Source organism: Dipodomys spectabilis, unplaced genomic scaffold, assembly GCF_019054845.1.
Source record: "Dipodomys spectabilis isolate Male_0828 unplaced genomic scaffold, ASM1905484v1 ptg000006l, whole genome shotgun sequence".
Classification (NCBI taxonomy): domain Eukaryota; kingdom Metazoa; phylum Chordata; class Mammalia; order Rodentia; family Heteromyidae; genus Dipodomys; species Dipodomys spectabilis.
The window spans coordinates 12,846,780-12,859,860 of record NW_024870683.1 but is presented as its reverse complement, the minus strand read 5'-3'; the positions used below and the strand labels follow the sequence as shown (position 1 = coordinate 12,859,860).

The following is a 13,081-nucleotide window of genomic DNA, read 5'->3' as shown; positions in this document are numbered from 1 at the left end:
GCATGAAGATGTTGTCTGGCTTGTGTCTGCAATATTCTCCATCATATCCAAAATGTCTGAGAAGTCAGTGAGCTTGATGACCCAAACAAAGCACTTTTAATCAATTAACCTAGATAGAGAGAGTGTAAGAAACATGAGGATAGAAGACACTGGTCCATCCTCAGGTGCATGGGTTCATGTCTGACTCATATGAAGGGAAGGGCTGTAGGCAGAAACTAAAGACTCAGCAACTCTGGATGCTCAGGTGACCCAGCAGACATCAAGTGCACCTGCAGGGCTTCTTCTTATTAGCATCCACTCTGTGAGCAGTATCAGCAGTGACAAGGTGATGCACCTTTCTGTGGTTTCTTTGCTTGAGGAAATAGATGGACATGGCTAGACTTGATGAAAGAAAGAAACGCTGATGCTCAGGATAAAAAAGTAAGAATTCTTTGTAAGACTATGGTGAGCAGAACCTTCCCATCTGTTCATACAAAATCATCATGTGTTTAGGTTAAACCGCTATGATTTGGGCAGTCTGTTATTATGTCAGAACCTCTCCCATACTGATTGCCTCATTTAAACAGAGGTTAATTTAAAAACACCAATTTACAAGGTATAGCCTTAGCCATTCATAACTTTGGTCTTTTTCTATAAATCTAGGGCTATGATAGAGCATTTGAACACACACCTTGTGTTCAATTACTATAACATTAAAAAAAATTAACAGTTACCAGGAGCTGGTGGCTTATGCCTGTAATCCTAAGTACACAGGAGGCTGAGATCTAAGGATTGCAGTTCAAAGCCAGCCTGGGCAAGAAAGTACATGAAACTCTTATCTCCAATTAGCCACCAAAATAAACAAAAGAACAACAAAAAAGCCAGAAGTAGAGCTTTGGTTCTAGTGGTAGAACACTAGCCTTGAGAAGAAAAAAAAAAGCTCAAAGATAGCACCTAAGCCCCTAGTTCAAACCCCAGGACCAGCACACACACACACACACAGAGTAACATCTTTTAATATTTTGAATGTATTTATGTGCAAGGTAAACAAATACATTTTTTAAAAGTTGATTAAGTCTTAGAAAACCATGTGCATCAAATTCAGCTTGGTGGTTACTGCTGAAGAAGCAAAGAAAAAATAAAAATATCCTGGAAGGAAGAGTACATGGAATTATAGTCAATTGTATTATTATGTCTTATTAGTAGTATTTAAATCTGAACTAAATAGCACCAAAATACTAAATTTTATATGACTGGATTATAGTTACTTGAATGATTTTTAAGTTGTTTTTATTATGAAGAGTATAATTGAGATGACTCAGATACATTTTAAAAGAATGCTATTTTAAAAACAATTACAGATGTCAAAAGGATTTCTTTTGTTTTCTTTTTTATTGTTATATTCAAATCATTACGTTTACATTCAAAACAGTTTTCTGATTACCGTTAATCAAGTCAAAACTCTATCAAATAAAATTATCCTATTCACAAGGAGTTGTAGATAGTTGAACCTTGTCTGGATTAAAATATAAAAATATTATTTGGGCTCTTATAGGAGACAGACTGTAGAAAGGGAAGTCCCCATTTCAGCATTTCTATGTCTGAATTCTGGCTCTAAATATATTGAAAATGTTTTCCTTACTCTCATTCACCTACTCAATATGCAAAAGCATCTACAAAAGAGATCTAAAGAACATACATAAGTTTCTATTAGCAATGAAAGAGCCAAGACTTAAACTCAGACTGCTTGATGCCATGTTATGTTTGCTTTTCAGGCATTGTATATATGCAGGTGAAACTAATACTTTCTCCTTAGCAGGAACCAGCCAATTTCTTGTTTTAATTAAAGGGCACTCAGTGGGCTGGGGAGGATGGGTGAGAATGTTGAAGGGAGTGACATTGGTCAAGATATACTGTATTCCTACACTTCGTTAAATAGTAACTCCTTTGTACAACTACTTAAAGATAATAATTTTTGAAATCTGAGAACTGCAATCTAAGACTCAAAATCAAAGCAGTCTTCACTGTAGAATCTAAATACCCATGAGCACAGAGCAGTTAAAAAGGTAAGATAGAATTTTCTTTCAAAACTAGAGGGACCTGAGGCTAGGGAAGCTTTACTAGCTAGTTCTTGGTACCCAAAACTAATGATGTACATTCATTTACCTCTACCCTAGAGAAACTCATTCAGAATCATCAAGTTCTTGCTGAACTTCATGATATTCTTTATCTTCAGACTGATTTATAATAATCACCTGGTAGGTTCAAGTTGAGAAAAAACTGAATTGTCAAAAATAAGCAATAAGAACTGCAAGAACAAGCAACTATCAAAATGAAAAACTGTCTCATCTGCGCACATCAAGCTACAATTGCATTCATATTGTCTGCTGTGGAAACGAAGCTCCATTTAAAGTTTTGCTGGTAGTCCAGATATATTTGAAAGAGGCTTGACAGTGTGTTAGTCAGGATTTTAGAGAGAATATAGAAAAATGGTCTTGAGAGGAATCTACTTGTGTTTGGGAAAATTTGTCAAAGGGAATATTTAAGGGTTGGTATTTTGGAAAAGTACATCTGGCATTAGTTGTAGAGGAGCTCAGAGACCACACAGACAGCTCCCCGTCTTTTTTTCCACATTCTGTAGATGTTAATTTGAGTGGTGTTTCCCTCAGGAAAATAAAATCATCTTTTTGTAGATCCCCAAGTATGAAAAGTGGTGCTAAAATGATAGTTAAAGAAGCAATGAGAGGAAAAAGCAATGGGGAAAAAAAGAGAGAGGTGAGGAATACAAAGGAAGGAGAGAGAGAGAGAGAGAGAGAGAGAGAGAGACAGACAGACAGACAGACAGACAGAGACAGAGACAGAGAGGAGAGTGAATATAAATCAGAGAGAAGGATGTGAAAGAAGAAAGAAGGAAACTCAAATGAAAAATGGGCTGAAGAAGAAAAACATAGACTACTTGATTTTTTTATATCACTATTTTTATTTTCTAACTAGTATGCTCTAGGTGACTGCCCAAAAATTCATCTTATTGAGTGCAAGGAACAAAAGTGAGAATGAAAAAGTAGATATCCCCACATTCATTTGAAGATTAGCTTTCTCCTTTTCCTGCTGTGTAGATTATGTAGCTTTTGTCTAGTCCAGCATTTGCTAATTTTTTTACCTCATCTAGTGAAGAGCAAAACACTATTTTGTGGATCATCTAGAAATTTTACTCATTTTGGATTTCTCTCTTTATTAGCCGTGAAGTTTACTACCCTTTTAAGAGATGCTGATAAATCCAGAAATATGTATTTAAAGGCCAGACAACACCAGGAGATGCAAACTGTCGACATTTTTTTCTGCATTTCCAACATTCAAGGACTTGGTTTCTAAAATCACCTGCCTTGTGAATCACAAATCATATTTTAACCCATTTTGCTTTCCTGATGTTTATCTTCTCTTCTTCCAGCTATTCATTGGCTTCTACATGTGTTCCTGTAGGCAACAAAATTTGTTTTCTTCCTAATGACAACTGAACAAGTCATTTTAGTGCCATTCCAGTTTTACCCAGGGCAATATGGCTCCTGACTTCTCAATATTGTGAGCTTTTACGCATTCCATTGCCTTGCCGGGATGCTTCTCCACCATTATTTTAGCATTATGAATGGGCTAGGGCAGGGCCCAGACAGGCAACTGCTTCCCTAGGAACTTTAAATTCTATAGGTTGGTTTTGCTCTTCTCACCCACTGCCATAATAAACAAAATAACCCCAAGACCACACACTGTGCTTACATAATTAAAACCTTAGGAAAACACACATCATTTTTCCACTATGGGCAGTCATGTCTTATTCTCAATGTTTATTCCACACACATGTTTTAAGCATGGCAATAATCCTGGCTTTACAAGGAGTTTTGTTAATCTAAGTTACAGAAGCATAATTAGTATGTTTAAAAAAAAAAAGGGTGGAAGGTGTAAAACATATAATACCTTAGTGAAAGAAAAAAAGTAAGAACTAAGTCTGTTCTGAATGACTTGACTGCATTTATGAAACAAAATGCACGTACAACATCTTGCTGGAAACATCACAATGAAGGATTCTCTTTCTTTCTTTTGTTCATTTGTTTGTTCTTTCCTTCTTTCTTAGGTAATCTAAAACAAAAAGGTACTGAAAATCAGAGTAGAGCTGAATGAACGGATGACACAGAAGACATTGGGTAAAAGAATGAACTTAGGGCAATGCCAGGAATGGAGCTTGGGCTTTATGTCTCTGGGAGTAAAGTATAAGGACTTAAGTCAGAACTGAGACTGCTATGCAAAAGCATAGGAGATTCTGACTTTTTCCACTTGTGAAGAGGGGGCATCTACGTAAACTCACCTACAGAGAAAGACTACAGAGAAGGAAAACTTTCGGCCAGATATACTTCAGGACTGTTCAAGTTTAGGTTTTGAATATAAAGCCAAAGCCAAGGAAGCATTCATACCAAAGCCCTTTAAAGTGATACTTCTAAAACCTATGTCCCCAATGAATCCTACAGAAGCAAGCTCTGCTAAAAAACTGACCTTAAAAAAACACACAAAAATAAACTAAGAATCTACAAAGATGACAGACACAACAAACAATAGGATCAGAGTGCTAATTGTTTCAGGTAGTAGTCTGAAAGAGTCTAAAATAAATGTATGTGATATAATTAAAGATGTGCAAGAAACAAAGCATAAACAAAAGGAATAACACAAAATAGACACTTTAAAAACAAGCACATAGAACTTCTGGAATATGGTGGGTGAAGAGACAAGATTGAAGAGAATTACTGTAGCATCTGTTACAGTCAAAGAGATGAAAGAGAATATAGGTGATGCATTAGTTTTTTAAAGAATTATGATTTTTCATGTTCAAGGTGCAAAGCAAGTCATAGCCAGTAAAAATTTACACCTAGAAACTGAAGGATACTCAGAAGAAAAAAATGAAAGGCAACTAGAGAAGAAAAGTGGCTCATTTGTTGAGAATGGTAATAAGAGAGAAAAGTTTGAGCAGCAATAATAAAGGCTAGGGTGAAGCATATATTAGAAGAGTGGAAAGAAATCTTCTCTTTCTCAAATTCAATGCCAAGTCCTATTACCATTCCAAGTTAATCACAATATAAAGTCAACTTCAGGTAAATATTAAGAATGTTTATGATTTAATTAACCTCTTCTCAAATAATTTCCAAAAGATAACATCTATTCATTTAATCAGGGAATCAAAAGAAGAAAGGAATAAGAGACACAACAGTAATTAAGAAAACTAGGGAAGGGGAAACAAAGGAGGAGGCTACAATGCTTGATAAGAAATGTACTCATAATAGAGACCCGGAAACACAACAAATCAAAGAAAGGTTGGACAAACGGGATTGCATAAAGTTGCAGAGCTTCTGCAGGGCAAATGACATAGCTAGCAAGATCAATAGAAAGCCCACGGATTGGGAGAAGATCTTTACTAGCCATACAACGGACAAGGGTCTCATATCTAAAATATACTTGGAGCTCAAAAAATTAAACCCCCCAACAACAAGTCCTCAAAGAAACAACTGCCCAATAAATAAGTGGGCGAAAGACTTAAAGAGAAACTTCTCTGAAGAAGAAAGAAGGATGGCCAATAGACACATGAAGAAATGTTCAACATCCCTAGCCATAAAAGAAATGCAAATCAAAACAACATTGAGATATCACCTCACTCCAGTTAGAACAGCAAAAATCAAGAACTCTAACAACAACAGATGCTGGAGGGGATGTGGACAGAAAGGAACCTTACTTCATTGTTGGTGGGAATGTAAACTTGTTCAACCACTTTGGAAAGCAGTATGGAGGTTCCTCAAAAGACTTCACATAGAGCTCCCCTATGACCCAGCAATCCCACTTTTGGGCATTTACCCTAATGTTTACAAACAAGACCACACTAAAGCTACCAGCACAACTATGTTTATTGCAGCATTATTTACCATAGCTAAGATATGGAACCAACCCAGATGCCCCTCAATAGATGAATGGATCAAGAAAATGTGGTATATATACACAATGGAATTCTATGCCTCCATCAGAAAGAATGACATTGCCCCATTTGTTAGGAAATGGAAAAACTTGGAAAAAATTATATTAAGTGAAGTAAGCCAGGCCCAAAGAAACATAGGTCCCATGGTTTCCCTTATTTGTAATATCTAGTATATGTATGAGTCAAGCGGAAAAGGTCAGATAATGTGATGTTAGGAAAATGAACCCTTAGATGTGTATTTTAATGTTTTTTTTCTTTCATGCATGTGTTTCTAACACATTTATAAGATTATCTCTTTGTTGCTTTGTAAGTCCCTCCCCCACAGTATAACCCCTGCTTTCACTATATTTGATGTCAGTATAACTTGTGGAGGAGATGGGGAAAAACCAGTTGTTTAAGGATACAGGTGGACCTGTTGCAACAATGAGAAGTACAAGTTGTCATGTCCAAAACGAGCTTTACAACGTTGGTGCGGGGGTGGGGGGGGGGGGGAAGGAGAAGGATTGGGATTAGGGGGGGAGGGGGGAGGCTGGGAAGGGATGTGAAGGATAAACAAAGGAGGAGGCTGCAATGCTTGGTAAGAAATGTACACATTATCCTGCCCATGTAACTGTAACTCCTCTGTACAGTATGTTCACAAATAAAATTAAATTAAATTTAAAAAAAAAAAAAGAAATGTACTCATTATCTTGCCCATGTAATTGCAACCTCTCTGTACAGTATTTTCACAAAAAAAAAAATAAAAATAAATAAATAAATAAAATAAAAAAGACTATGACCATAAAAAAAGAAATGTACTCATCACCTTGCTCATGTAATGGTAACCCCTCTATACACTATTTTCACAATAAAAAAGTATTAATAGCAAAAAAAGAAAACTGATGAATGTGGGACAATTTTAAGAAATTTTATCTTACAAATTTAGGGATGATATAAAAATCAAGGCACTGGTGGTTCACTCCTGTAATCCTAGCTACTCAGGAGGCTGAGATCTGAGGATCACGGTTCAAAGCCAGTCTGGGCAGGAAAGTCTGTGAGACTCTTATTTCCAATAAACCACCAGAAAACCAGAAGTGGCACTGTGGCTCAAGTGGTAGAGTGCTGGCCTTGAGCTGAAGAGTGCAGGAACAGTGCCCAAGCCCACAGTTAAAGCTCCACGACCAACAAAACACACACACACACACACACACACACACACACACACACACACACACACACACACACACACAAGAATGCAAACTTAAGAGCTCACAGTTGCCTAAGAATAGGCTTTGATTGTTTTCGAGAACAGAAGAGCAATGAACAAGCCTGGGTGTTTGTTGTCAAGTACATATGTCTACAATTAAAAGGTAATTTAAAAAATAGAAATATAATCAGTCAGTTGGGTGATTGATAGTAATTCAGGCTTGTAATTCTATCTATTCAGGAGGCTGAGGATCATGAGCAGCCCAGGAAGAAAAGTCCTGAGACTTCATCTCCAAAATAACCAGCAAAAAGCAGGGTTGGAGGCATGGCTTTCATGGCTGAGCACCACTAGGACAAGTATGAACCTCTAAGTTCCAATCCTGGTACTGCCAAATGTCCATAGCTATACCTATATCTATTATATCTAATGACATATTTCTAATAAATAAATGAACTTATATCTAATCAATAAGGGAAATGGGCTTAAAACAAATTAAACAATCTAATCTACAAGGAAGGAACAGAAAGAAAGTCTACATGCTCATAATTTAGTAGTAGAGCACGTGTAATTGTCCCATTCAAGTCAGCAAGTAGCAAAGATGTGGTCTATACTACTTCTATTCAGTATTATACAAGAGGACTTATCCAGAGCAGTAAGACAGGAAAAAAATTAAAAGCCTATCTCAGTGTTGATACCTCATGCCTGTAATCCTAGATACTCAGGAGGCTAAGGTCTGAGAACCACAGTTCAAAGACAGCCTGAGCAGGAAAGTCTGTGAGACTCTTATCTCTAATTAATCGTCAAAAAGAGAAATGGACCTGATATGGTAGAGTACTAACATTGAGCACAGAAGCTCTGGGACAATGCACAGACAGTTCAAGCCTCAAGACAAGCACAAAAATTTTAATCAAAAATTAAAAGCCTAACAAGCAGAAAAGGTAAAAATCTATGTACATATGACCATATAAGATGATGCTAAGTGAAATGAACCCCAAGAGAGAGACACAACTGGTTTTATCTTTCTTGCTGTTGTTTTTAACATACTTATAATGCACCATATGATATTGTTGTTTCTTTTGTATGTTCTTCCCCCTTGGTATAACCACTGTATTTGATTCTGGTGCCCTGAATCTTGTATATACATTTTTTTAAATTTAAGGACGGGAAGGGAAATAACAAAATGCTGAAATAAGGATATAGGTTTACCCATTGTAACAATGAGATGTACAAGACACTATGTTGAAGACTAACTTTACAACTTGGGGGGGGGCAGGAGGGAGAAATTGGGGAGGTGGGAAATGAAGGGATGAGAGGGGGAAAAAAGGAGGGAGTAGTTACGTTTGATAGGAAATGTACTTGTTACCTTACTCATGTAACTGTAACCCCTCTGAACAGTATATTTACAATAAAAATATATACAAAAAATTAAAAGCCTAGCAAATGAAAAGAAGAAATAAATCTGCTCTTACTTGCAGATGATTGTCTGAAATTTTTAAGAAATATACAGATACACTGATAAAATTAATAATAAAACTTTTAAGTTTTCTTCTATGAAATGTATATGCACATATTAATGTGGTTACTATAATGTAGAAACAAATGCCTAGAAAATAAAACTATTCTCTAGCAATTCTAGGGTTTCAATCTTGTTCCATACATATACATTGATATTTTTAATAAATATTCTTTAAAGTAAATATATTAGGCAAAATATTAATTAAAATTATATATATGTTTTAAGTAAGATATTAAGCAAATGGCTCAAGCTGTACCTCAGTAGGTATATTTACATAATCAAATAAAATAAGATGATTAGATTGAATGAACTGCCAATCTGGATAAACTCAGAAACAGTGAATGAAAATTTAAATTATAAAAGGAAGGTTTATATGGTATCATTTATACAAAATTCCCCTAAAATAGTATTTGTAAAAATATACATACAAAGGAAAGATATAAAAATATGCATGGGAATCATGTAGGGTTAAGTAAGTTTCTAAGTTCACACATATAATTACTTCACAGATACTTAAAGAATTCACATGAATAATACAGGCCCACAGCATTACCTGCAACATTTTTCTTTCCTTCAAAAAACCTTTAAGAAAATATTGGAAAATTTTAAGCTTTGGTCTAAGTGGTGGGTACAGAGATATCTGTTTTTGTTTGTTTTTATATTTTGTGTGTGTATATAGGTGTGTATTTGTGTATTTTATGTGTGTGTATGTGTGTATAGGTAGGTGTCTGTGTTTTATGGTCTTTCATAATTAAAAACCAGCAATGAAAATACATTCATTGACGCAACTGACATTTTAACAATGTTATTCTGAGCTAAGTTTTCTTTTACCCCTGTTATAGTGTCTAGATGAATGTAGGTGAACGGTTTGTGCTTGCTAAATGGAATACATGGAAATCATGAGAATCACTTTGAGATTCACTTCATGCTTTCTCAATTTTCTATTATATTCTACTTCACTTCTTTTTTCTTTCTCTTGTCCATTTCTAAGGAACCCATTGATATATCTTAAACTTTCATACGGTATAAGAACAGCAAAACAACAAGAGAAAAAATAAACCATTTTTCATCTCTCAGATTTTTAGACTTATATTTATGTTTGTGCCAAGGTGAAGTAGAGAAAGAGTAATTTATTTCTCTAGTTTCTGCTCCGCCAGCTAAGCTCATCATTCATGCATTAGAAAGCTAAAGACCTTCAGAGATTACAGCATCTAGCAATAAATTAAATCTCTTACTTTGAGCCTTGGTTCCTGTTTGATTTTTAAGAAAATTTAAGATTGAAGTGCTGCTGGGAGGATAAGCATCATGATGGATGACTTATTCCCTGGTTTTCCCTAGCTTACATGTTTTTGTCATTTAAAAAAAGTATGTTTTTTATTTTCTTTAGCTACCAGCAGAAGATAATAAAACTTTAGAGTTGTCAAGGGAGAATTATACCCATGAAATGAATCAGATGACACTGAGACTTAAAGATATGGACTCTGAACTCTGTCAGGTGAAAACACAAGAAGATCAGTACAAAAGAGAGAACTTGACATGTCTTCCTCTGTAAAATGCAGACATTATATGATCACATTTAGATCAAATAACTGAGTAAGTAAAAAGAAAAGGAAATCAATTGAGCTCATTAATTTAGCTACATTGCATAACCTTAGCTTAAAGTTTTGTTTTTCTGACCACAAGAGAAAGAGAACACTTCAAAAGCTAATGCTAGCTGGCACCGATGGCTAACACCTGTAATCCTAGCTTCTCAGGAGGCTGAGATATGAGGATTGCAGTTCAAGGCCAGCCTGAGCAGGAAAGGCCCTAAGACTCTTATCTCCAATAAACCACTAAGAAATCTGGAAGTGGTGCTATGGCTCAAAAGGTAGAGCACTAGCCTTGAGCTGAAGAGCTGAGGGAGAGCACCCAGGCCCAGAGTTCAAGCCCCACAACCTGAAAAAAAAAAAAAAAAAAAACAACTAATGCTATGCCTTCTACCATTTCTGCATGACCGGCTGGGAAAAGGGCTGCTTTCTCTTCCTCACAGAACCTCCTACTATACAGTAGGTGTGGTTGTTGTCTGATTGGAAATGTCTTTGGTATCATGTGGCAAGTTGCATGCAGATTCTAAAGAATGTGTATTTATTACTGTGAGACAAGTTTTCTGTTTTCCCTTGTAGAGGGTTAGTGTAAATTGAGTATATGTGTACCTCAACTTACAGTAACATCTTCCAGCCTTCTCTCCTATCTCTACTGGATTCTGCAATGCAAACACCTGGTTCACAAATACCACCAGAGAATATAAATTATCAATAAAATTAAACTGCCAAGTAATGATCATCAAAATACAGCTTTACAGGTTGGAGGTATGGCTCAGGTGGTAGAGCACCAGCCTATGAACAAAAGCAAGAGTCAGTGAGTCTGAGTTATGATTTTTGGAAAAATATATGCAAATTTATAAATACATATTTTATATCTTTATAATATACAAATATAATAATATGTGAATATACATATATTTATGCATGTATATAAATGTATAGAGATTTAAGTAAAAACCATCCTTCAAAATAATTCATAGGTTGTGTATAAAAGTTAAATGTAATTCCACTGTGCTTATTATAAGCAGTGGTTAGCCCAAGTGTCTGCTTTCACATAGACAATTAAATAGATCAAGATGCATGTTCCCAAACTCAGTCAAAAGATCCCCTAACACAGAACTACAGCTATTTTTGACAGACTTTTGCTACAGCTGACTTTTGACATAATGAGAGACTATCTAGGCAGCTTACAGGAAAAGATGTCACGGCTTTTACTTTTCAGCTGTATTCTGTCCTATTTTAAACCTAATATTTAGGATGAAAAACAATCTTCTGCATACCATATCTTGTTGAGAATCCAAAAAAAAAATAACATTGGCAAATTGACATCTTATTCTGAGATAATCTGGTAGCTTTCTTACCATTGAATTCCATATTGCCCAAAATTTCCCATGTTTTTGTCTTCACTATAGTAGTCTTCATTACATATAGAAATATACAGGAAGGAAGGTGTGGAAAAATTTAGCCAGGAAGATGCTGGAGAACCTGCTTGCTGGCCTATAGTTGAAGTAACTCAAAGTAATCCACTTTGGAGGCATGGCTCAAGTGGTAAAGCACCAGATGTAAATAAGCAAGCTGAGCAAACATAAAGCCCTAAGTTCAAGCCCCTATGATTACAATTTTTTTAAGAATCCATACATTATAAAAGCTACCAATACTTCACTGAAGAAAAATAGCTAGTAGAAACAGTCAATTCTAACATTATCTTCGTATATTTGGATTTCAAGGCAAAAAACATAAACTAACATCAGTAAAGCACCTGACATATTGAATTTCTGAGTAAGAATATGATTGTAAAATAGAATTTAATTCAAATGCTGCAGTAGCTTCCATCATTAATATAGTCACACCACCAGCAAAAAGAAAACAAATATAACATGAAAATTTTCTGTACCCCATAGATGCAGTTTATAAACCTTCTTACTTCATGGCTTCCTATTTAGGAAACATTTTGCTAACCTACCGATTCTTTACCTGACATCTATACTATTAAAATTTGTACCAACCATAAGATTAACAAATTTAATGAAGTCATCTAAGTTCGCAGCATAAATTTGTGAAAATGATTACAAGTTATGTGTAAAGTTTTTAAAAAATGCACATACCTCAACAAATATAAAACACGGGATGATGGAATAACTTCGTTGTGTGTTGTTTCCTACAGCCATTTCTCAGAGCATGTAGCAAGACCACACCATCTAAAACTGTCCAGGCTGAAATAGAAATAGTTTGCATGGTATAAGAGTCACATGTTGAGAAGTCCTTTAGATCCACACATAAAAATATCACCATAGTTTTAAACAACACAAAACTATGGTACAATAAATCCAGACTAACAATTATTCCAATCAAAAGCAAGCAATGCACATCAGCTATAAATAGTCTTAGAGCCAAAATGACCAGGTCAATAGCTTCTGTGTGTATAACAGGCAGAATTCTAATTTCCTGGGGCTGCTCGGCACCTTCTCCTAGTAGATTGCTCTCATGCCATAAAACACGGTTTCTCCTATCAAATATTTGTGATTGTCTCCATCCGCGTGGATCTCTCCCAACCTTTGCCTGATTCCCCCTAGTTTGCAACCATATTTGCCTTCATCCTTGCTCCTCCCTCTGGAGTTGACTTTTACTACAGGCTTCTCATTTCCGACTTCTTTCCCTCCCCATGATTTGCCCTTGCTCCCTTGACTACTCAGCCACGAGCAATTTTGAGTTAATACATCACTGATCTGTCTCTATATGCCCTCTGTCCAGAGTCTATGACCCAATCACAAAACATTAAAGCAGTAACACATCATCTTAAACTTATAAGA

General features: G+C 35.7%; 1 protein-coding gene across 2 annotated transcripts in view; it reads right to left on the bottom strand.

Moving 5' to 3' along the window:
- The window catches only part of Plppr1 (phospholipid phosphatase related 1), a 113,069-nt gene extending 100,216 nt beyond the window's left edge, over nucleotides 1-12,853 (bottom strand). The window contains exons 1-2 of one of the 2 annotated variants that reach the window (XM_042696279.1): nucleotides 12,825-12,853; nucleotides 12,377-12,484 (exon numbers count right to left, since the gene is read on the bottom strand). In XM_042696279.1, the coding sequence (XP_042552213.1) occupies nucleotides 12,377-12,439 (63 nt within the window). In that variant the 5' untranslated portion in view covers nucleotides 12,440-12,484; nucleotides 12,825-12,853. Of the gene's footprint in view, nucleotides 1-12,376; nucleotides 12,485-12,638; nucleotides 12,717-12,824 lie in introns of those variants that run through there. The other variant, XM_042696271.1, reaches the window with a different exon arrangement.
- Nucleotides 12,854-13,081: the final 228 nt, after the last annotated feature.